Source organism: Canis lupus, chromosome 9 (genome assembly GCF_048164855.1).
Source record: "Canis lupus baileyi chromosome 9, mCanLup2.hap1, whole genome shotgun sequence".
In the NCBI taxonomy this organism is placed as follows: Eukaryota; Metazoa; Chordata; class Mammalia; order Carnivora; family Canidae; genus Canis; species Canis lupus.
The window spans coordinates 39,267,925-39,291,652 of record NC_132846.1 but is presented as its reverse complement, the minus strand read 5'-3'; the positions used below and the strand labels follow the sequence as shown (position 1 = coordinate 39,291,652).

At 40.5% G+C, this 23,728-nt stretch overlaps 1 protein-coding gene and 1 long non-coding RNA gene across 4 annotated transcripts in view; one reads left to right on the top strand and one right to left on the bottom strand.

The window, feature by feature from the left end:
• Nucleotides 1-23,490, bottom strand: part of RHOJ (ras homolog family member J) — a 79,211-nt gene extending 55,721 nt beyond the window's left edge. The window contains exon 1 of the mRNA XM_072838865.1: nt 22,796-23,490. Coding sequence (XP_072694966.1) covers nt 22,796-22,973 — 178 coding nt within the window. The 5' untranslated portion in view covers nt 22,974-23,490. The remainder of the gene's footprint in view (nt 1-22,795) is intronic.
• LOC140640074 (uncharacterized) overlaps nt 489-23,728 on the top strand; it is a 113,077-nt gene continuing 89,837 nt past the window's right edge. For all 3 annotated transcript variants that reach the window (XR_012036731.1, XR_012036732.1, XR_012036733.1), the window contains exon 1: nt 489-22,865. This is a non-coding gene — a long non-coding RNA (uncharacterized lncRNA). The remainder of the gene's footprint in view (nt 22,866-23,728) is intronic.

The window sequence follows — 23,728 nt, the reverse complement described above, 5'->3', positions numbered from 1 at the left end:
TAATTCATCCAAAGTGTACGATTCTGTGGTTTTTAAAAAAATTAATCACAGAGTTGTGCAACCATCACCACAATCAATTTTAGATTATTTTCATCACTCCCAAAAGAAACCTTGTCCCCCTTAGCAGTCACTCCTCATTCACTCCTTTCTCTGGTCCCTGGAAAACACGAATTTATTCTCAGTTCCTATGGATTTGTCTGTGCTGGGTGCTCCATGAAACAAAATCCTACAATATGTTATCTTTTTTTAAAAAAAAATATTTTATTTATTTATTCATGAGAGACACACAGAGAGAGGCAGAGACATAGGCAGAGGGAGAAGCAGGCTCCCTGCAGGGAGCCTAATGTGGGATTAGGTCCCAGGATCTCGGGATCATGACCTGAGCCAAACACAGATGCTCAACCACTGAGCCACCTAGGTGCTCCATACAATATATTATATTTTGTAATTGGCTCCTAGCTTCACCTTTGTTAATCATAAGAGCTGGGAAATCGGGAGTGGATTAAAAAATGGAGAAATCCTTTGAGAATCTGCCCCTCCTTTCCAAAGACTATAGAGTCCAGAGGTTACAATTTAATTGCTTAGAGCTCTGTAAGAGGCCAGATGGAGATTTACAAAAATACTTTTCAGTAATGATGCTACTTCTAAAGTATTGTAAAATATATAATCATTTTTCTATGCATTAAACACTTGTGAGATGCTTTATGTACAGTAGCTGATTTATTCCTTACAACATATCCATGAGGTAGATATTTCACTTTGTTACAGGTGAGGAAACTAAGGATTGGGCAAGAAGTTACCTCTTTCATAACTCACCTTGTGTGAGCTCAGAAGCCATGCTCTTGATTACTGTTTAAGAACATGAAGCACCCTATTTTCTTAATGCCCAGGTAACTTTTCCCTTTCTTTTTTATATGCCACTTGTCATAATTTTCACGTTTTCCTCAACTTGAACTGGCTCGCCTATATTATCCTTTGGCTACTGTCCTCACCTTTTGAAGCATTAAGAAAACTCATGATAGATGAATGGATAAAGAGGATGTGGTATATATACACAATAGAATATTACTCAGTCACAACAAAGAATATCCTGCCATTTGCAATAACATGGATGGACCTAGAGGGTATTATGCTAAATGCAATAAGTTAGACAGAGAAAGACAAATGCAGTATGATTTCACTTATATGTGAAATCTAATAAAGCAAATGAACAAATAAAAAGTGAGAGATAGAGGCTTCCAGTTATGGAATGAGGAAGTCACAAAGATAAAAGGCATAGCATAAGGGATATACTCGGTGGTATTTTAATAGTCTTGTATGGTGGCAGATGGTAGCTACACTTGTGGAGAACATAGCATAACAGCTTTGTCGAATCACTATGGTGTATACATTTCAGGTATACCTAAGATCTATGTAAAGCTGTGTGTCAACTATAGTTCAATTAAAAAAGAAAATAATAGCAACCAAAGATACTATCTAAGTTTTTAAAATAAACACAATGGGCATAGCGCATCGTAGAAGCATAAAACCTCATAGAGGACTATGGAATAAATATTGCAACAAACAATACAAAAGAAAACACATAAAAATATGTTTTTGTTAGGAGATGGTAGGACTAAGAATCTCACTGTTTCGCATCCTTAGATGGGGTTGGGGAAAACTCCATTGTGAAAGTGGGTCAGGGTGATTCCTGTCTAATCACCAGCCAAATGGATAAGATTTACTATTTGAAAAACATAGGCATGTATATCATTATTATGATTAAAGAAGTCACATTTAATTTATTATTTCTTCTCAATATCTTATGAGAAACATGATAATCTGATTCAATGTTAAATCAACTGTCGTTTATTATTTAGACATGGACTGTCTGCAGGGGTCAGCTATGCATCAGCTGTCAGCTCTATATTCTGGCAAACTTCTTTGAGTGAAGTGGCTCTAAGAAATAGCCTGTGTTTATTTTCCTTCTTTGCCACTCCCCAGGTACCCTAATTTACCTTTCTCCCTTGTGCCGTTGTCTAAATCTTCCTTGAGATTATTGAATCAGCAAAGCGTAGTTTTGGGAAAGCGAGACAGTTTTTCCTATTTTGAATTTAAATTTAATAAGCACTTGTGAAAATTAATCTTTTCAAGTATCAGAAGGGAAGAAAGTATGCGTGAATGCGCAAGAATGTAAGAATTTACTTGAGGTTGTCAGTTATGATTCTCTAGTTGAAGATGATTTGATGAAACCCACAGAATGGAGGAGGCTTTACCAAGAAAAATAAAGTGCAGGTTTCGAAGGGACCCCAGGAAGGTGTTTCATGTGATCCACTGTCTCAGGCATGTCAGTGTCCTAAGCACTTAAGTACCATGAGTCTGTTCTCTTTATGAAGAGATCTTCATATATAAAACTTCACAACTCCCATCCTCATTTCAGTGTCTTATGAACGAAACCAACTAACATCAATCTATATTGAGTTAGTCTATGGACATTTGGTGTTGTTCACTCTTTTTTTTTTTTAAATATTTTTTTTTTAATTTTTTTATTTATTTATGATAGTCACAGAGAGAGAGAGAGAGGCAGAGACACAGGCAGAGGGAGAAGCAGGCTCCATGCACCGGGAGCCCGATGTGGGAATCGATCCCGGGTCTCCAGGATCGCGCCCTGGGCCAAAGGCAGGCGCCAAACCGCTGCGCCACCCAGGGATCCCGGTGTTGTTCACTCTTTCCTGAATGTTGGAAACTGACCATAGTCGGAGAAAATACATCTTATGAGGTCAGAAGGACAAAGAAGTTGTGTCAAAGGTCTCTCCCACATCAACAAATACAGTAATAGCATTTATTCATCACTGATAAATATACTGACACTTTGGCTCAATTAATCTTCATGTGTCCTAGATGAAGTAAGTCTCATTATATCTTCATTTTTACACGTAAAGAAAGTACAGATTAGAAAGTTAAAGGACTTGGCCCAAATAAAAATTACCATGGAATGACAGAACTGTGTATCCAATTTAGTATCTTTGATCAAAAGCATATCTTCTTTTATTTTTATAAAATTTATTTTTGAGTAACTTCTACACCCAACATGGGGCACAAACCCACAACCCCTAGATCAAGAGTAGCATACTCCACTGACTGAGCCAGCCAGGTGCCCTGAAAGCACATCTTCTTGACTATTTTACATGTATATGTATCTATTCCTAACATGGTTATGCAACATAATTATACGATAACATTTTGCAAAAGCATGGCTAGTTCTTTGCCCACATAACCAGGAAAAATGATAGTTCGAGCATGACATGTTACAAAGAAAGTAATTAAAAAAATATTTTATTTATTTTATTTTTTTAAAAGATTTTATTTATTTATTCATGAGAGACCCAGAAAGAGAGAGAGAGAGAGAGAGAGAGAGAGAGAGGCAGAGATGCAGGCAGAGGGAGAAGCAGGCTCCATGCAGGCAGCCCGATGTAGGACTTGATCCCGGGACTCCAGGATTGCGCCTTTGACCAAAGGCAGGCGCTAAACCGATGAGCCACCCAGGGATCCCCCAATTTTATTTATTTTAGAGAAAGAGAGAGCACGTGAATGGGGGCCAGGGCAGAGGGAGAGAGAGAGAATCTCAAGCAGACTTTGCTCTGATCATGGAGCCTGACGCAGGGCTCGATTCCACTACCCTAAGATCATGATCTGAGATGAGATCAAGAGTCGAATACTCAACCAACTGAGCACCCAGGTGCCCCTAAAGAAAGTAATTTTGATTTATTTGACTAGCTGTTAATGTCACCCATCAAAATGGTTGGGTTCCCTGAATTATGGAACTGGTCAACTTCTCTGTGCTTCATCATAAGTATGCTCTAATATCCACTATAAGGGACTCATAAAAGCAGAGGGGAAAGGTAGACATGGATACAAATAAGTGTTGGAATTAAGGAAGAATCAACATTAAAAATAATTAAAAAGCATTGCACCCTTGTAAATATTGACTCATTCAGAAGATATTTATTGAATGCCACACATTCTTCTAAATTCTAGAGGCATGGCTCCTCATCTTACTAGACAAATGATAAAAGGATGTGGTATATGAGTGCATACATATGTGCCTACAATATTTTAGGTGGTTATAAATTCTGTAGAAAAATAATGCAAGATAAGTGAAGAATAGTTCATTATTATATAGTGTAATTGAAGAAGATCTTGCTGATAAAGTGACATTTGAGTGGACCCTTGAAGGAAGTAAGCCAGTCACATGGCTACTGGGGCATAAGTGTCATGCAGGGGGAAGAGCAAAAGCAAAATCTCTACAGGGGAAATTTGCACTCAAAAAATGGCAAAGAGACCAGAGTGATTGGAGGCGAGAGAATAACCCTTTAAAAAAAATTACTCTAATATTTTTCTCTTATCCAAGTGCATTATCTTATAGTTCCCATAAAATGTTAAATAATAATGGTAATATGGGAATGTTTGCCTTATTCCTGATTTATTGGAAATACTTTTTAGCCTTTCCCTATTAAGTATGATGCTGGTTTTTAGACTGACATAGATATGTAAACAAAATTCCCATGTGTTTAAGTTGCCTATTACTGCATAAGAAGCCACAACAAAATTTAGAGACTTAAAATAAGAATCACTTTATTATTTCAAGTTTTCTGGGTCAGCTGGACTTCCCTCATCAGTTTCTCTGCTTTATCATACTTCAGCTTGGGCTGCAGTTGCCTGGGGGCTTGACTAGGTTGGAGCTACCAAGATGACTCACTTATATGTGTGGTAGTTGGTGCTACATTTTATGGGGGCTGAGCTGAAGCTGTTTACCAGAGTGCCTTAGGTTTTATTTTGTTTGGTCTTTCTATAGGGCTTGGGCTTTATCATATTGACAATGGGTTCCAAGAGGAAGGAAATCCTGGCCTCCAATGTACTAGAAAATAAATTTCTCTTCATTCTCTTGGGCAAAATAAGTCACAGGGCCAGTTGAGATCTGAAGGTTGAAAATAAGCTCCACCTCATGATGATGGAGTGACATATTTATAGAAGGAGGGGAGGAAGTGACAATGGTTATCTTTGGAGGCTATCATACCATCAATTCCCTATTTTGCTGTTGTTATTAAATCAAATTTTATTATTAATTTTTATGATGCCTTGTCAATCTCTGTGAAGATGACCATACTATTTTTCTCTTTAGACTTATTAATATGAATTTTGTGAATAGATTTTCTAATGAACTATCCTAAAATACTTGGAATAAATCTCTTTTGAATATGGCTTTATCTGTATGATTCTTCATGAGATCCCTAGCTTCTGTGATCTGAACCAGGTCTGTGGAGGCTTGTAAAATCCTCAGATTATTCTGTTTTGCACTCCTTTATATTCATGGGATGTACTTTTTTTCTCTTCTAGATGCACCCCTCACCTTAAAAAGTATATATGTATATTTTTTTAAATTTTTTTTAAATTTTTATTTATTTATGATAGTTACACAGAGAGAGAGAGAGAGGCAGAGACACAGGCAGAGGGAGAAGCAGGCTCCATGCACCGGGAGCCCGACGTGGGATTTGATCCCGGGTCTCCAGGATCGCGCCCTGGGCCAAAGGCAGGCGCCAAACCGCTGCACCACCCAGGGATCCCCTAAAAAGTATATTTTTTGTTTGCAATTTTGAGATCTGTTACCACTGGGCTCTGTCTCTTCAGCCTCTTTCTACTTTCTTCCTTTTTTTTTTCTTCAGTGGATTGTGCTGTTCTGGGCAGAATCCTTCAAAACATATTTTGGAATTTATGTCCTGGTTTTACTGGAAACATGGTTTATATTTTTGTTTTCAATTTTTTTTTTGGATGATTTTCAGGAAGAGAAGAAAACTGGAATCATGGTCATATCAGAAGCCTCAATATGTAAATATAAAATTTTTGCAGAAGGGAATATACAAATATTAAATTGATTTTCACAAACTCTCAATAGGCATTTTAGAGTTGAAATTGAGAAGCGAAAGATTGCATTATTTATGAAAATAGGGATGAGATTATTACAAGTTACTCTTTTATCATCTTTTCTTTGGTAGCAAATATAGCCCTCCTGTGGAAACCTAGAGGCAATTTATATCGCTCCCAGGGAAAATTTTTTTTCCTCCATCTACTTCCAACTCTACCTTAAAAATGTATATATTATAGGTGCTTAATGATAAGGATTGTTTAAGTAGTAGTTGGATGCAATTGGGGAAAATACTTTTCTTTGAAGATTGACCTCAATCACTTTTCAAATTGTGATGGATCGAGGGTCTGAAGAACAAGTCTGGGAGTTAGCAAGGGTGGGGGTATGGTAAAAGGGTGAGCATTAACTTTAGAAGTCAGAGAATGCTAGGGAAATTGAGAAGGAAACAAACAGAATCTTCCAAACAACCAGCTTTTGGATCCATTCTAGTAGGAACTAATTGCACTTATTAACCACTCTGTGAATTTGGTATGAAGTAGGCCTGGGTTTTTCACTAGGCAATAGATTGTTTGAGGTATATTGTCAACAGTAAACAGCACAATTACAATTATGTCTTTAGAATAGAGTGTTTTAATATCCAAATGTTCTTATTGTGAGTCTTTTCAATGTTGTAAAAATGGATTTACATTCCTGATTAGAAACAATTCTTCTGGTACTGCAGCTGGGTGATCTGGGTGGTGGAGACCCTCTTGCAGCCCCGCTTCACACCTGCTGCTGAGATAATGCCCACAACTCTGAGGCATCTCCACCTCTTTTTTTTTTTTTTTTTTTCATCTCCACCTCTAAAAGGAGCAAGCAGGCTGTATGTCCGAGTTATGGTACAGGAAGCAGCACCTCCGGCTTTGAGCTGTATTTCGGGCACTCGCACATCCACATTGCTTATAAATGTGTGAAGGGACAAATCAGGATTAAGACTGCACTCTTAGAGATGCAGTCCTGGGGAAAGAGGATGTATATGCTCTTATGCTTTTGCTGTAGTTTGTGGCTAATTATATCTCATGTCATTCTACACTCGTGGCGCAGCTACTAAATAAGGTGATTTATTACGAGTAGGAAACAATAACATTTGATAGTGTTTTCTGATACACAAAATGCTTTCATGTACATTATACAATTTGTGATTTCTTGAGGATGTTTGGCTAATATAGATTAGTTGCCTGGGAACCCGTATAACACTGTGTTATCAAGAAGAAAGGTTACTTCAGAGATACCTGGTTTCAATGCAAAATTACATGTTAGAGTTATGGCAGTAGTAAATTTACTCAACAGGATATTTTTAGAGGCTCTCATGGTGGAGTGAAATTGGATGATGAAATGAGACTATAGATATTTTAAAGAGCTTTTAAGGATAATACCATCTTTTCTTAAAAGCAGCCATGTCAAAGTTATCTTGTAGGATGAGATTGAACTCTAATCTGGAAAAGTGCAGCTGTGTAATGGGTACCTGAGGAATATGTTAATATATATCCTTCCTTCTTTTTTCTACCAAGAGACTTAGGGTTTCTCTGTCTTTGTTTCTGTTTGTCTCTGTAACACACACACACACACACACACACACACACACACACAGATTCAGTATCAACAATGAGTTGGACTGCACTTATATTTCAGTCTTCCAGAGATGTCCATGAAATACAAGGTTGGAATGCTCATATTGAAAACATTGCTTCCAGCCTTGAGCTGATAAAATTGGTATGAAAGTTAGTCTGACTACTTTACAATTTTCTCATGAAACTGCAGATCGTAACCTCCCAGTGAGGAAAACACTGACCCATGGGTGACAGAATGAGGCCTTTGGGCAAGAATCAACTCAATAGATGTGCTCCATCCTTCTGTACACCTCTATGGGTCACCTAGGATGATGACAGAGTAGAGCAGTTGATAAAAATGTTATGCATAAATGCAGAACTTGGATGGAAACGAGAGAAAAGAAATCTGTAACTCGAAGGAAGATCATCTGTCAATGCTGAGAGTTTTGCTGCAGAGACATGCAGTGAGGACCTAAAGATGGACAGAACCACAGGATCTCTTTCTTAGACTAATGGGTCCTACTCTAGCAATAGCTACCCTGGTGGATGATAATTTCCTAGTTTTCAGTTATACACATCAGTGTGGATGACACTTGGAGGAAGTGCCTCCAACATCTTCAGGAGTGGTTTTCAGCTTTGAGTTCCAGGAGAAGCAAATTTAAGGTCCATTTATCTGCCCACAAGTCCCAAATTCTGCTCTTACTCACTCATTCTTGGGACTTGTCATCAACATTGATAGTTGAGCTTACAGCATGAGGGGCTACCCCATGTCCTTCCTCCTCTCCTCCCTAGTTTCTTTTCGTTCTCCAGATACACAGAGGTGAGGAGAGCAAGAAATAAAACACGTTTTGAAGATTCACTGCTCTGCCTTTGTTCTCTTGGCACTCAGACCCACAAAACATGAGGCTGCTTCCATTATTATTTTTTTAAAGATTTTATTTATTTATTCATGAGAGACACACACACACAGAGGCAGAGACACAGGCAGAGGGAGAAGCGGGCTCCATGCAGGACCCCAGGATCATGGGGCCGAAGGCAGGCAGGCGCTAAACCGTTGAGCCACCCAGGGATCCCCCTGGGTGCTTCCATTATAAAGTGGGTCCACTCACACTGAAATCATCTCAGATTCTTTGAAGGAGGAGATGCTAAAACCACTTTGGAAATTATACAGAAATGGCATATTTAAATGTGCCTAGTCTAAATCCCTCATTTTATAGTTTAAGACAATCATCTCTGGCGTCTATGAAGATGTATGTTGTACTTTTCATCACTCGGGCATCCATTGTGTTCCTGACCCCGGAAAAGGTGCTACATCCTCTCTTTGGTGTTAGAAATATAATCAGAATTTATAATCCAGTGCCTTCTCTGAGCCCACATGTGATGGTGGGGGAGTCTTTTTAGGAGGAGCACACTGGCAGAGGGGAGAAAAGCAATTATTTTAAGGGGGGTATTCACACCACTGAGAGACAGCAGACAAAGAGGAGGAAAGCTTGGGGGATTTTATTCTCTCAAGAGACTGAGCACAACAATATAGATATTTAGAGATAAGCAGAATGCCAGATTCTTTACTAAAAATTCCAGTCCTGCCTTTTGAATTTCTCCGTCTTTGGTCATTGAGAAACAGTGTGCATGAAGGAGCAAGGAGTTTGGCAGTCTTTTGTAATTCAGGCAACACTTGGATGTTTTCTGAGAGCTGCAGCTCTCCTGTGCCACGTCTGCTCTGACTTAATGGAGCAGAACTCCAGGCAGCCCCTGCTTTCAAGGAGCACCTTCCCTGGGGAGGGAGGTAGAGTTACCCAGTCAGGGATTCCAGGGATCAGACATTCCTGTGCTTGTCTTCATCCCTAGAATGCAAGACACTTTATGTTTCCGAGACTTGCTGTTAAAATGAGGAAAGAGCAGATGGGGTGCTTGGGTGTCTCAGTCTGCTGGGTGTCTAACGTTTGACTGACATCTTAATCTCAGGGTCGTGAGATCGAGCCCTGCACTGGGCTCTGCACTGGGTGTGGAGCCTCTCTAAGATTCTCCTCCCTTTCTCCTCTCCCTCACCCCCTCTAAAAAAAATGAGAAAAGAGCAGAAATTTGGGGGAGTAACAGAGGAGGATCATCTTCTGCACTAAGAGAAGGATCCTAGTGGGTTTCAGTGGAAAAACTACCAAAAGTTTGAGGCTGAAAGAACCCTGTCCTTGAAGAATTATGGAGAATAATTTTACTTAATTTTCTCCCTCCATAGATTAGATAGACATTGCTCAGGGGTAGACTTGCATTATTCCTTCTGAATCACTGATTAATTCACCATAGCAGAGATATGAGTCGTTTCTGACTTCTTTTACATCACAGTAGAATTTCCATAACTGAATTTCTGTGATTCTCACATATACCATTAAAATATTTCTGAAGTTTTTTTTCCCTACTAAAAGACAAAATTTAAATAGTATTAGCATGAAATTTGGCTGATTAGGAGCTGCTTGTCAAGTTAATATACCATGAGCCTTTCCCTTAAAGGATGTACATTCCCTTTCATATAGAATTCACTGGGTGAAGGTTCTGCAGGGGGGAAGGAAACCCTTAACGCACACACCAAAGAAAGTTTGGGATCCTTTAAAAAAGAAGTAGGGGAACATGGAAAGGCTGAATAAGAACAAAAACAATTTTTATGAGGTTCTTTCTGAGTATGTCATATATCTTTCAATGGCAGATTATTGATTTTAAGAACCATGAAAAGAAAAAAATGTGCATTAAATCCTCTGAAGTCTCCATTTTCAGATACTTTGTTTAAAGGTTGTTGGTGTCCATTTACAAAGAAATAGAAAAATGGCAACAACTTTTAATGGATAAATAGATCATCCTGCCGGCTGATCTTTCTCACCCTCAAAATGCTTTACTTGGTGTTTTTTCTCTGGGCTCTGAGTTAATTGCAGGGTTTGTGGGAATAAGCAGACATTGGCTGTAAAATCAGAGCCAAGTGTCTCCGTCAGTAGAATAGAAATTCTTTTCCTCATTTCACAGGGAACAGGCTCCTAAACTGTTCATGAGGTGGTGAAACATGGGAAGGCTGAGGCAGTGATGCAATCAGAAAGGAAATCTGTGAAGGGTTTACTAGCTCCTTGTGACACTGAAGGCAAATAAAACGTGTTTTCCCAAATGTGGTGTGGATGCTTTGAAAGATCTGTTTCTGTTCATCTATATTCCTGACCCTCTTTCATTCTTTCCCCATCCCATCACTGTAAACTCTAACTTGAAAGTTTGGAAATCATTTGAGGATCCAAGTATAGAACTGGGTGTGATGTGAAGGAATTTACTATGTAAATTACTATACTTAAGGTTAGTTGATGTTGTAGGAGGATCCAAAATAACTAATGGTCTCTTGTAGGTACCTCGGAACTCTTAAAGCTTGGAGCCTGATTCTCCTTGTATCCAGAAAAACCTGCTGAGTTCTATAGTACCCTGGAATAGGATGTCTTTTGGGAAACTGAAATTCAATCTGTGGTAATTGGTGAGGTTGCCAAATAGGATGTCTCGCTAAATAAACCTTTTATGTGTTAATGGGCAGAAAGTAAATGAAGCATAAAAGTCATTCAGGATGATTTGTAGTCTACTACATACTAACTCCTAGTAAGACTAGCATATCTGTTACGGTGACTGGGTATTCAGTACTATAAAACACAGTGATCTATGGGAACCATGGGACCAGGTATCCTAGAATACCACAAAATGTGTCGACTTTTGGAGCCAAGATTAATTCTGGGATTCGAAGAAATTCTGTATTTGAAAAGCCTTAACATGATATTATAATGCAGATAAACCTGGGAATAACTTAATAGTGATGTATTAAAATGCTGGGGGAGAGAAATGTAGCACTCTTATATTGGCGACTTCAGTTCTTTATATTAGTCGGATTGACCTAACTTAATTTAAATAACAAGTGGGGAAAAAAAAAACCCCAAAAGACAGAAGTGCTTGAAAAGATTATTTAGTTTAGATTTTTACATCCTGTTAATGACTATGTCTAAGTTTTGACAAGATGCCCATTCCTATCAAACCATTACAAAGGCTTCGGTGTGCCAGCTATGGATTTGAAATGCAAGTTGTTCATGATTGACTTAAATTGAATTTGTGAGAAGCTACTTATTACAAATGGGGGAAATACAAGGTCAGGTATTTATGAAGGGAGTTGGAAAGATCTGGGTGTATTGTCTGAAGACAAGGAGGAAAGTTTCCTCAGTGTTCAAATACAGTAAGAGTCATCATTCTCAGGATGATAATAAGGATTTCTCCATTTTTGCTGAGCTTGAGTGAGAGGAAATAGCTTTGATCTGCTGCCTGATGGATTCAGTTTATCTAAAAGGAAGGACTTGGTATGGAGAATTATCAAGGGGGTAAATGAACAGAATAAATAGAATAAAACCTCTACTAGCAAAGTTAGTACCTAATATAGATACTCAAGATTTAACTTTCATTCTCTCTTTTGAAAAGTTTGGTTAAAAACATGTTTACTATTGAAAATTCTTACGGCTCTTATTTACCAGCTTGAACTATGGCAAATGTCGTGTGTAATTCACTTTAGTTGAGGAAAGAAACATTTGGGGCTCATAGTGCAAGCTTATCCAACATGAGCAGAAAGGAGGAGAGAGAGAGAGGGTGGGGGGAGGGGACGCCAGTTTTCTTCTCATATCTCTTACTTTGACAAGTATAAAATGCCTCATTATTAGTATATATGAACGTGTTCATTGCATTTCTTGCAAGCATACAAGCTGAAAATTAGTACACTTTCTAGCTAATGAATGCTTGCATTTTATAAATATCATCCATAATTCCTAGGAGTTTTACACCTGTTATACATTAAGAAGATTATTGACTTCCTGTTTTTCTTCATAATTAATCTCATTATCTGGAAAAAAGTTATATGGCACATATTTTAAGGACTTAAGGTTTTCTTTTTGCCTCTAGCATATGACAGCCAAAAAACAGAGATAAAACAGAACTCCTTTATATAATTAGGAAAACAGGGCAGCCCCGGTAGCCCAGTAGTTTAGCGCCGCCTTCAGCTCAGGGTGTGATCCTGGAGACCTGGGATGAGTCCCAGGACAGGCTCCCTGCATGGAGCTTGCTTCTCCCTCTGCCTCTCTCTCTCTCTCTCTCTCTCTCTGTGTCTCTCATGAATAAATAAATAAAATCTTAAAAGAAAATTAGGAAAACAACTTTTTGCCTGGTTAAATCAGAACTCACAAGTTTGAAAATTGGAACAAAATGTTTTAGAATTTTTTCCTAGAAAAATAAAATTGTTTTTCAAGTTCTAAATCAAGCCAATGCAATATTTCTGAATATATGTTTATGATGCTTAGGATATATCCTTTTAAGATGTGGGAGGATCAAATTTCAGCATGGAAAACTATCCTCACTACATAGGATGCTACCTTCAGTGTAAGTGCAGTGGTTAAGACTGTGAGATTCTCAAAAAAAAAAAAAAAAAAAAAAAAGACTGTAAGACTCTCGATGTCATTCATTCATTCATTCATTCAGCTGACATTTCTGAGTGTCTATTGTGTATTGTGTCATAGGCTCATTCCCAGGCATTGGGACATAATAGAAAACAACACAGAAAGAAGCTTGCCTTTGTAAAGTGTACATTCTAAAGGGAGGCAAAAAATGGACAATTAAATAAACAAATAAGATACTAATTACAGAGGAAATTAATAGGTGTTGAAAGGAAGCCCAATTTAATTGGAGTGTTCTGGCCTCACTGAGGAGATAAGATGTGAGCTGATAGATTTGCATCCTTTCTGCCACTTCCTGGCCTTGAAATGTTGGACAGGTGACTTCTCTGAATTTCAGTTTTCTCATCCATGAATTGAAGATACTTAATACCTAGAGAAATTGTGGGGCTCATAGAAGTAAGCAAGAGTAACAGGTTTTGACACATATTAAATACTTAGCTAAATAGTATTAGTGAATTACTCTTTTTTTTTTTTTTTTTAAGTAGGTTCCATGCAAAATGTGGAGCCCAACTCCAGGCTTGAACTTGTGACCCTGAGATCAAGACCTGAGTTGGGATCAAGAGTGAGATGATTAACTGACTGAGCCACTCAGGCACCCTGCAAATTACTATTTTTATTAGTCAAGTGTAGATAGTCCTGCAAAAGGATCAGGAGGCAATTTTGTTCACTGTGTTGCATCCCGCCCAGGCCATCTCTCCCCTGTTGGCAAGCAGAATCACATCCCGAGGCTCGATTTGCTAATTTGTGTTAAACAGCTGGAGAAACTCCAAAGGGAGGCTTGGTCCCCACTAGCAGGACTGTTTGTCAAGCTGGTTGATTACTAAGGGTGCGAGTCCCAGTTCTGAGATTTCTGCCTCCCACAGAATTGACATGCTATCTCTTTCAGGAACCAGATTCTAGTCCGAGGAGAAGACTTTCTGGACTCTCAGGAACTGCATTTTAAGAAGTTTTCCATTTTTGTTTTTCCCAAATGTAGGTCAAAGCACGAAGTGCAGGAGGAGTAGCCGAGGGGAAACAGATGTTTATGTTCATTTCATAATCGCAGGGCCGGGTGGCTGTGGAAGAACAGTACATAGCATCCAAGACGTCCAGAGCTGCACCAAAACCACCCCCAGGGTCCTCGGCTCCTTCCTGTTTTTGAAGACTTCTTTGCTTCTTCCCCTGAGAGGAGGTGTTCTCGAATTTCCCTCAATGAGCCCGCTGAAGATCTCCCAGTCAGGCCAATGATTGGCCTTGTGACTCCTTTATAAGTCCAATGGAGTGTGACTGGAAATGAGGTCTGTCACTTCCAGGTTTGGCCCATAAAACTTTCCATTCGAGTTTATCCCTGTTGTTTCTCATCCGACTGGCTAGATACAGATAATTTGAGGTCCCAAGGGATGGCAGGGTCACAAGATGGAAGGAGCCCGGGTGTCTAAATGACTAAAATGGAGGAAAGTAGCCCCACTGACTTGAACACTTGCCCAGGACCATAACATTAACAAGGAACACTTTGCCACGGTGTTAATCCCTTACATGTTTGTGTTGGGTTAGCATAGGCCAACTAACAGTGGCTTTTTGATTAATGTTAATAGCTCTAAAACTCTACACTGATTATGATGTTTGTGTACTGCTTCGTGGCCTCCACTTACTTCTCTACAGGTTATTTAACCTTGGGCAATTTGGTTAATATCTTCGCGCTTTGATTTCCTCATCAGTAAAATTGAGAAAATAAGACACCTCATAAGATCATGGTGAGGAAGCAGTGAATCGATGTATGAAAATATTTCAAATATGCCTAAATCATAGCAAAGACTTTGGAAGCTACTGTTATTGTTGTTAATACACATACTAGTGACACTTGAGTTTCATAATTAATATTACTACACTGCTTGTTGGATCACACATGGCCATAATGGAACTCAATACTAACACGGGAATGAAGAGCACCAGAAATAAAAGCTGTATTTCACAACAAAGACAAGACCAAGTAGATACACATAAATCAGGTCCTTTTGTTTCATGAAAATTGAACACATTCAAGAAGCTGGTGGACTTCAGAGCTTTCAGGAACAATGCCAGGCCACTCTGTGACTCACAGTTGGTCTCTCTTGAATTCATGATGGAATTTATCCTGCCTGTGTTACACCCAGAAAATTAACTGTTTGGATTCTACTGACTAACCCAACGGGTGGCATGGATTTTTGTATGCGGGAAAGTAAATTTTCAGCATCATATCAGAAACTGCAACCTTTCACAGAGGGTAGAGCTTCCATCATAGGTCCTGGCAATCTTGTGCTCAGAATTAATGAGGGACAGCATTTTTTTTATTTTTATAAATTTATTTTTTTATTGGTGTTCAATTTGCCAACATATAGAATAACACCCAGTGCTCATCCCATCAAGTGCCCACTTCAGTGCCCATCACCCAGTCACCCCCCCCCCACCTCCCCTTCCACCACCCCTAGCTCATTTGAGGAACAGCATTAAGTTGAGTTTCCTCACCTGTCCTTTCCCAAGAGGCCTTCTGTTTATTGCCCATCTTCATGCTGCCTTTGTCAAACAGGTCAACTACATCCAAAACATAAACGTCCAATGTGCTGGGCCATCCCTGAGCCAAATTTGCTATTTGTCTCACACTAAGAGGGAGAAATGGCAGATTTTGAAAAAGCTATTCCAGAAATAAAATACTGTTTCCCTGAAGCCCAACCTCCGTGGGCAGGTAGGTAGTAAAATTTATGAAGGATTTCCTAGCCTGGAAGTGAAGGGAGTCAGGCCATGTGGAACTAAGTGTCTTGGTCGCAGGGAGCCTGAATTGGTCTCAGTCCTTGGTTAGTTGCCAGCTAAAACTGGAATGTAGGAGGGCTGGGAACTGCAGATGCAGTTTCCGGTCCTGGGAGCATGGTTTTTTTTGGGGAGGGGAGTCACAGATATTTAATTTTCTTTATCCTTCTTCGATTCTTCTTTCTTAGTCCTAAGAGCTGCAGCTCATAACTTACCAGCCCTCCCGTTTGCTTTGGCTTTCAGAGTGTAAGCTGTACCCTGGAAGCCTCTGACCTGTGCTTGCTTCCAGCAGCATCTCAGGGTAGACTGTGAAAGGAACTGTCTCTGTAAATCTCGCCACTACACCTTTGGTATGGCCTCCAAGGGTCCAGAAAAAGCATCGGCCACACATTACACTCTCTCTAAAGGAGATATTGGAGGGCGTTGGATACCTATAAGACTGTGTTTTTGAGCGTCATTGCATTTAGAAGGAACAGAGTGAGTGAGTCTACTGGTCCGTGCTTGTCTCCTCTTATGCAAACTTCTTTTATATTTTTGTCTGAGGTTAAAATCCTGGTGATTTATTTCATAGTCCCATGAGAGTTGTTTCAAGTTTCCTTTTGGCTTACAGAAAATGAACCTCATCCATTCTCTAGAGACTCTCAAGTGTCTTCCGAAAGAGCAAAAGAGACACTCCCAAATGGGTAGAACTATGTTACAAACCTTTATAAAACCATGATAAGCCCAGGGCTTTGTTTTTATTTACTTTCTATCATTTTGTTTTACTCTCCACCCCTCCCCTTGCCAGTGGATTGGACAGTTTCCCTTCCTGCTCTGGCCATTAAGGTTATGATTCAGTCTACCTTGGACTGATCACCATTTAATTAGGTAGAAAAGTTAGACTTGACTTTCAGCTCTCTGTGAAACAGAAACAACTTCCTTTTACATCTCAGCTGATAGAGCAACCAGATTTTCTCCCTTTCCATGAATCATGTTAATTTCCTGAATAGGCAGCTGGATTTGTAAACAGTGACTTCAAAAATGAGTTTTGCTTTGTTTTTAAGATTTTATTTATTTATTTTTGTGTGTGAGAGAGGGAGAGAGAAGGCATGAATGTGCATGAATTGGGGGAGGGACTGAGGGAGAAGCAGACTCTTACTAAGCAGAGAGCCTGATATGGGTTTGATCCTAGGACCCTGAGATCATGATCTGAGCCAAAGGCAGACACTTAGGTGACTGAACTACCCAGGTGCCCCCAAAATGAGTTTTGAAACACAGGTGGCTTTTGACAAACTCTAGGAGAGATGAGTGATAGAAGAAAGAGCCACAGACAAAATCAATACTAAGCCAGAGGCTGATAGAAATGGTGAATGAGGTACACTGTGCCCACAATCCAACCTGACCAGGCTTATTTGACAGTCGTGTACATGAACATATCATGAACATGATCTAACTTGACATATAATCTAACTAAACACAAAATGGAAGTGTTGCTCCTATGTCATATGTTATGTGAAACATCACTTGATAATATTTTATCCGTGAGGGGGTTGTCACAAAACTCAAAGTTCAAGAAAAGATAAAGATAGAACAAGAAATGTGATTGTTCCATGGTAAGCTGTGAAAGCTCTAAAGGTTCTTAGGACATCTTGAGTCCTCCTAGAAGGGAGTAGAAAGCAGGACCCAGAGATGTTTCTCAGGCTCGCTTGTCGAAAGCATGAATGGCCCTATCTCTCTTCCATCCCACTGCCCCTAATTTGTGGTCCTAGTCCTTAGCTGAATTTGGGATTACTCTGAAGCATACTCTGTATATAAGAACTATAAGTTTGAGTGGGCCACTCAAAATTTAGGTAGGCTTCTGAGTGTAATGCATATGGAGCAATTTGCAGCTCATCTGTTTCCAAATGAAATTTACACATTACAGGATTACATTATTCAACAGATGTGACATTGGCTATTGGGTCAAGAAAACTCATCCTATGCTACAATTCCAGTAGACATAAGATGATACTTGTGAGCAAAATAGTTCAAAAATAGAATACGTTTACTAAATTTCTAAACATGTTCATTGCTAAAGATTGGACCAGCAGTTTGTTCATTTATTCAACAGTTTCAATGGACCAAAAATTACCTAAGTTCTAGAGGGACAAAGGTGATTAAGACAAACCACTTCATTTATTCAATAACTATCTATTCAGAATCAACTCTATGTTGGGGTCTTTTTTTAAAAGCTGGAGATAGAGCAGTGAACAAGACAAAGTCCTTGTCCTCATCGAGTTCACATTCAAGTGTGGAATAAAAATGGTAAGCAAATAAATAGAAGTATAATGCCAGTAGTGTGAAATGTCATGAATAAAGATGTATCAGGTAAGAGGTTAAAGAGTAACTCGGTGTGTGTGTGTCTGTGCTTTCATGTGTGGATGTGTTAAATAATGTGGTCAATTAAAGCTAGAGAGGATCCAGGGGAATAGTGTCAGGCTGGGGGAAGAGCAAGTGTGAAGTCTTCAAGGAAAGTGGGATATCAGAGTATTTTAGGCATACCAAGTTGGCTGGTATGGCTAGGGAGAAATACTGAGGAGAGTCAGGAGGTGAGGGTGGAGAGATGACAGGGGCCAAGTCATGGAGCACCTTGTAGAACATGATGAATGATGGGGTCTGAGTGTGAAGGGATTGGGAGATTTGAGCTGTGGATCACCCCCTTGCCAGCTGTGTGGAGAACTGACTAGAGGGGGGCAAGGTTGGAAGCAGGGAATTGAGAGGTGATTACAGTAGTTTAGATGAGAAACGATGGGGACTTAGATGAGAGTGACACAATGGAGGCGCTAGACGTAATGAGGTATTTTGGCTGTTGTGCTGATCAGTAGTAGGGGTATTGTCATAGGAAGAAAGGAGCCAAGGATAGTACTGAAGTTTTTGTTCTCAGCAACTGGGTTCAAGATTGTGGTCATGTACTTGCATGGGGAAGTCTAAGGGAGGAGTAGATTGGGGGAGTTAAAGAATTTTGTTTTAACAGATTAAGTTGGAGATGCCTATTAGATATTCAGATGGACATTTGGATATATGAGTCTGGGTCTCAGGGGAATATTGGGACCAGAGATATAAATGTGGTAGCCATTGGTATATAGATAATAATCGAAGCCATGAGACTAGGTACAACCAACTTGGGCATGAACGTAAATCGAGAAGGGAACCGAGGGACTGAACATTGAGGTTTGCCAACATACAGTGGTTGGGAAGAGATGGAGCAGGAGATGGAGAGAGATTTGCCAGTGAAGGGAATAAAAGCCAGGAGACATTGTTATCCCAGTAACCAAGCAAAGAAACAGTCTTGAAGCCATCCAATCCAGTAAGATAAGAATTGACCAGGGGATTTGGCAAGACACGACCTTCTCCCTCAGGAGCTCAGAGCAGAGTGGGAGTAAGAAAAACAAAGAAACAGGTAGATTGCTCTATGTGGTATAACTTGCCTTCTAGAAATGTAAGCAAATTTCTGGAGCTGTGTTGAAAGTGGAGCAAGGAATTCTCCTTATGGAGCCAAGGAAAGAGGCCTGGAGGAGATGTACATTCGGGCAGAGGGAAAATAACTAAGATTCATAAACCTTAAATATTTTTTTTTGGTTGGTCATTAATTGTTTTTATAATCACTCATGCAAAACTGCTATTTCCCCTCCCAATTTAATACTCCACTTCTATTACTTTGTGCATATTTATCAATTATCAATACACATGATTACTATATTATAAAGACAATACATACATTTCATCCTATTCCTACTCTATTTGGAGGATACTTTTAGAATTGCCATTTTCCTTTGTTGTAGTCTCTATCTTTTTATTTTAGAGGTGGGGAGGAGGAGAGGGAGAGAGAGAATCTCAAGCAGGCTCCGTGCCCAGCACAGAGCTGATGCAGGGCTCCATCTCAGGACCCTGAGATCATGACCTGAGCTGAAACCAAGAGTTGGATGCTTAACTGACTGGGCCACCCAGGTGCCCTGTAGTCTTTATTTTTTTAAAAAATATTTTTCCCTTTTTTAAAGACTTTATTTATTCATAAGACAGAGAGAGAGAGAGAGAGAGAGAGAGAGAGAGATAGGCAGAGACACAGGCAGAGGGAGAAGCAGGCTCCCTGCAGGGAGCCCGACTTGGGACTCGATTCCTGGTCTCCAGGATCAGGCCCTGGGCTGAAGGTGGCGCTAAACCTCTAAGCCACCCGGGCTGCCCCTTTTTCTTTTAATTACATTTTTTTTTTCTTTTAATTACATTCTAATTTCCTTCCATAACTGTGTGCAAGTGTAGAGAACTTATTCTTAACAATAATAGATGCTATGTACCTAACACTTATCATGAGAGGCACTGGTCTAAGAACTGCACATATATTAATTTATTTTGTTCTCACAAACACTCCTAATACCAATGTTGTGTGTGTGTGTGTGTGTGTGTGTGTGTGTGTGTGTGTGTGATAACTGAGGGACAGAAAGGTTAAGTGACTTGCTCAGGCCACACAGCAATGGCAGTGCTAGTATTAGGAGTGAGCTCTGACTTCAAAGCCCACCACCTTAAGCAGTTTTTCTTATTGTTATATCCCTACTTTCCCAGGGTGGGCAGCTGTTAGGGAAAAATTTTCCAGGGGTAGTTTCTCTTAGACATAAGCTGCAATTTTCTAAAGACTGGGCAATTCAGTTGCTGCTTGTGATTTCAGAATGGGCGAGTAGGACCCAGGGACTGGATACCTGATACTTGTTCACATAAGGAAGAGAGCATTAGTTCTTTTACAATTGACTGCAGGATTTCAGGTAACTGCGTAGGGCTTTACAGTCAATCAGCTCATATATGGGGAGGCTGGTGGTACAAGGAGCTTGTCTTTGTGATGGAGAAGATCTCCTTATGAATGGAAATGTTCACTTCATTATGATCCTAGATATGTGAGGCTCATGGCTTCATTTCCTTTACAAACTAACTGAAAGCAACTGGGATGATTGTGTACTTAAAAAGGTACAAAGTGTAAATCAAAGCAACAGTGTTGGGAAATGCCTACTATGTGCAATGTATGGCTTTGGGTAAAGTGGCTGCAGTTTCTTGAGAGGTAAAATCATAGAGCAGCCAAAATCTTTAAGATGCTTTGACGCACAAATAACAGTAAGTATATAGACAATTGAAATATAAAATAATTTCATCTTTGTGGAATCCAGGGGTAGTCCAGCCTTTGCTCGATCTCGAAAAATTTTTTTATAGGCTGACTTTATCTCTAAAGATGGTTTTATCCTCTTTCTTTCTGAGAGACTTTCTTTATATAGACTGATAATTGGTTGGACCAATAGATGGGGATCAGGATACATCATTTTCAAAAGGACTTGAGGTCTTTTCCTTTAGCAGACTTTGCCCCCCCTGCCCCGCCCCCGATCTAAAAGTTTTTTTTTTTTTTTCAAAGTTTTTGAAATTAGGTACCAGCCAGTTTTCCTTTCCTAGCAGAAAAGAGGATGTGGAATAAATAATTTGGTAAGATGTTTCCATGTCAAGTATTTTGGTAACTTACTTAGTTACTTACTTACTTTTAATCTTATTAGGCTTTTTTTTTTTTTTTTTTTTTTTGGTTTTGGTTTGTTTTTCTTTTTATTCTGTTTTCATTAAAATATTCTTCTCTGGGCGCAGTCATTATATTTTCAGAAAAGCTTAAGGGAGCCAGCCTTAAAATTTGCTCTTAATTTTTACAAATATAAAACAACCTTCTGGGAAGTAGATACTATTTTCACTGTGGTACTCTCCCAATCTGCTATGTAATATTGTCATAAATCTTGTAACGGTAGGAGAAGGAGGAGACTTAGGTGATTGTTTAGCTCTGGAAAAGAAGCTACTTCCTAACAGAGAGGATTTCAAATGGCCACATAGCAAAGCCAACATTCACACAGGTTTCCTGTGGGCCACTTCCCCTTTGCTGAACCTGACCCAAAGCCAAGGTGAAGGAAGGGAGAATTTCCTTTTATGAAGTCTCAAATCTCTGATAACTCACCGAAGCTGATTATTTTGTTGAAAAAAAAAAAAAAAAACCTATAAAGTTAGGCTACTGTAAACTTGAAGAATTTCATGAACTTGCTTTTGAAGAACAATATTTGCTTTGGAAATGAAGAGAAAAAGTAAGAATCAACATGGAAAAATTGAGATAAGCTATCCCATTGATAAGAACACCTACAAACTTTAGAACACTCAGAAAACAAAAGCAACTGAAAAGATTAAGTTGTGGTGGCTACCTTATTTTAACTGTCACGCCTTAAAATATTTTATGTCCAATTTCATCCTTTCTGGACATACTTTAAAATGATTCAAATAAAAAAAATAAAATGATTCAAATGTTATTTTTATGTTTTACCTTAAAAACGTACTAATTAAAAATGTTCCTTTTAATTCAAGATACATACTGCCTAATGGACACTTAAAACCTTTTCGTATTCCTCCCTCCAATATTTCGTATTCCTCCCTCCAACCGCCCCCCCCCCATCTACAGCCCCAGGAAAATAAAAAAGTACAATAGTACAGCCACCGATCGTTACAGAAAAATGAGTGTTCTAATGTTTGTTCATCTTACCATTTCATTTATGAATGGCATGGGGTACATATATGAAAAGTGGCAAACTTCTTTCCCTAGTTGTGTGGTTAGTGGTGATTTTTTTTTTTTTTTTTGGTAAAAAAAAAAAGTGTGTTGCAATCACACTACATTTTAGAACGTTTGCGTAAAAAGTTAGCAATCTCCAGGCGCACATGGAGTGAAATCTCTGGCGCCAATGCCTGGAGAGCAGGTCCAGGGTATTTCCCCAGTGTTAGTCATCCGATTTAAGGGTTTAGGGGGGGCGGGGGGAGGAGTGTTAGGATGCCAATCGATGTAGGAATTGTCCTAATAGTTCCAGCAAAGACCTTGGCTGTGTGTTCCGCTCCGGGACCTGGCCACTGCCGGCCCGCACCCCACACTGCCTGCTCTTAGAAATCAAGCAGGCCCCTGTGAGTTGGGGTGTGGCCGCCCGCACGGTGCCCCCCGCCCCCGACGCAGGGACCGGCTCTCCACCTTTCCTTACCTGCATAGTGGTCAAACACCGTGGGCACGTACTCCTCTGGGAAGGCGTCGTTGGCGTAGCTCATCAGCAGGCAGGTCTTCCCCACGGCGCCGTCCCCCACCACCACACACTTCAGCATCTTCTTGTCCTCGGTGCCACTGCAGCCGCAGCTGCGGTCGCCTCCCTCCGGGCAGTGCATCCCGGCGGCTCCAGCTGCGGGGACCGTGCAGCCGCCTGGGTCCTCCGGCTGCTCCCGAAGCCCCTGGAGCGCGGCGGGCGGCGGGCGGCGGGCGGCGGGCGGCGGGCGGGCTCCGGGTCACTCTGCCTCGCCTCGCGAGCCTGGGATGGCGCGGACCTGGCCCGGGCGGCTGGCACGTGCCCTCGCGCTTACCATACTGGTCAGGAAGGGCAGCGCACGTTTGGGAGAACGCTCCAAAGCCTCTGTCCCTGCTCCCCTCTAGTTTGAGCTAAGAAGCCCCCATCCTCTCGGAGTTCTGGGGGCTTGCTGGCCGTCTAGGAATGCCAACCGCCTGCGCTTCCCCCTGCGCTCCCCCCGCCCGCCGGCCGGCCGAGGGCACGTTGGGATCCTGCTCAGCCTTGCCCCCTTTCCCCCTTTCCCCCTTCGCATCTAACATGGAGGGAAGCTGGGCTTTTTAATGGAGTTTCCCCCTTGCTTCCTCCAGCTTGCGAGTGTCAGGAAATCATGGGTTTCCTGCTGCATTCCATATTAGGATCAGTGGGCTGGGGAAGGCTGCAACAATGGGAGCTCTGTGTGCGTGTGTTTGTACTTGTGGGGAACGCTGCCAGGGCAGGGAGTGGGAAAACACTAGGGGTCCCACTGCAGACTCAAGCTGTCAGACTTCCTGTTTCATCTGCTGCTGGGGAGGCTGTTTGCCTGGGGCTGGCTGGGAAGAAGCTGACGACAGGGGAGTGCTGTCCGCCCCAGACACAGAG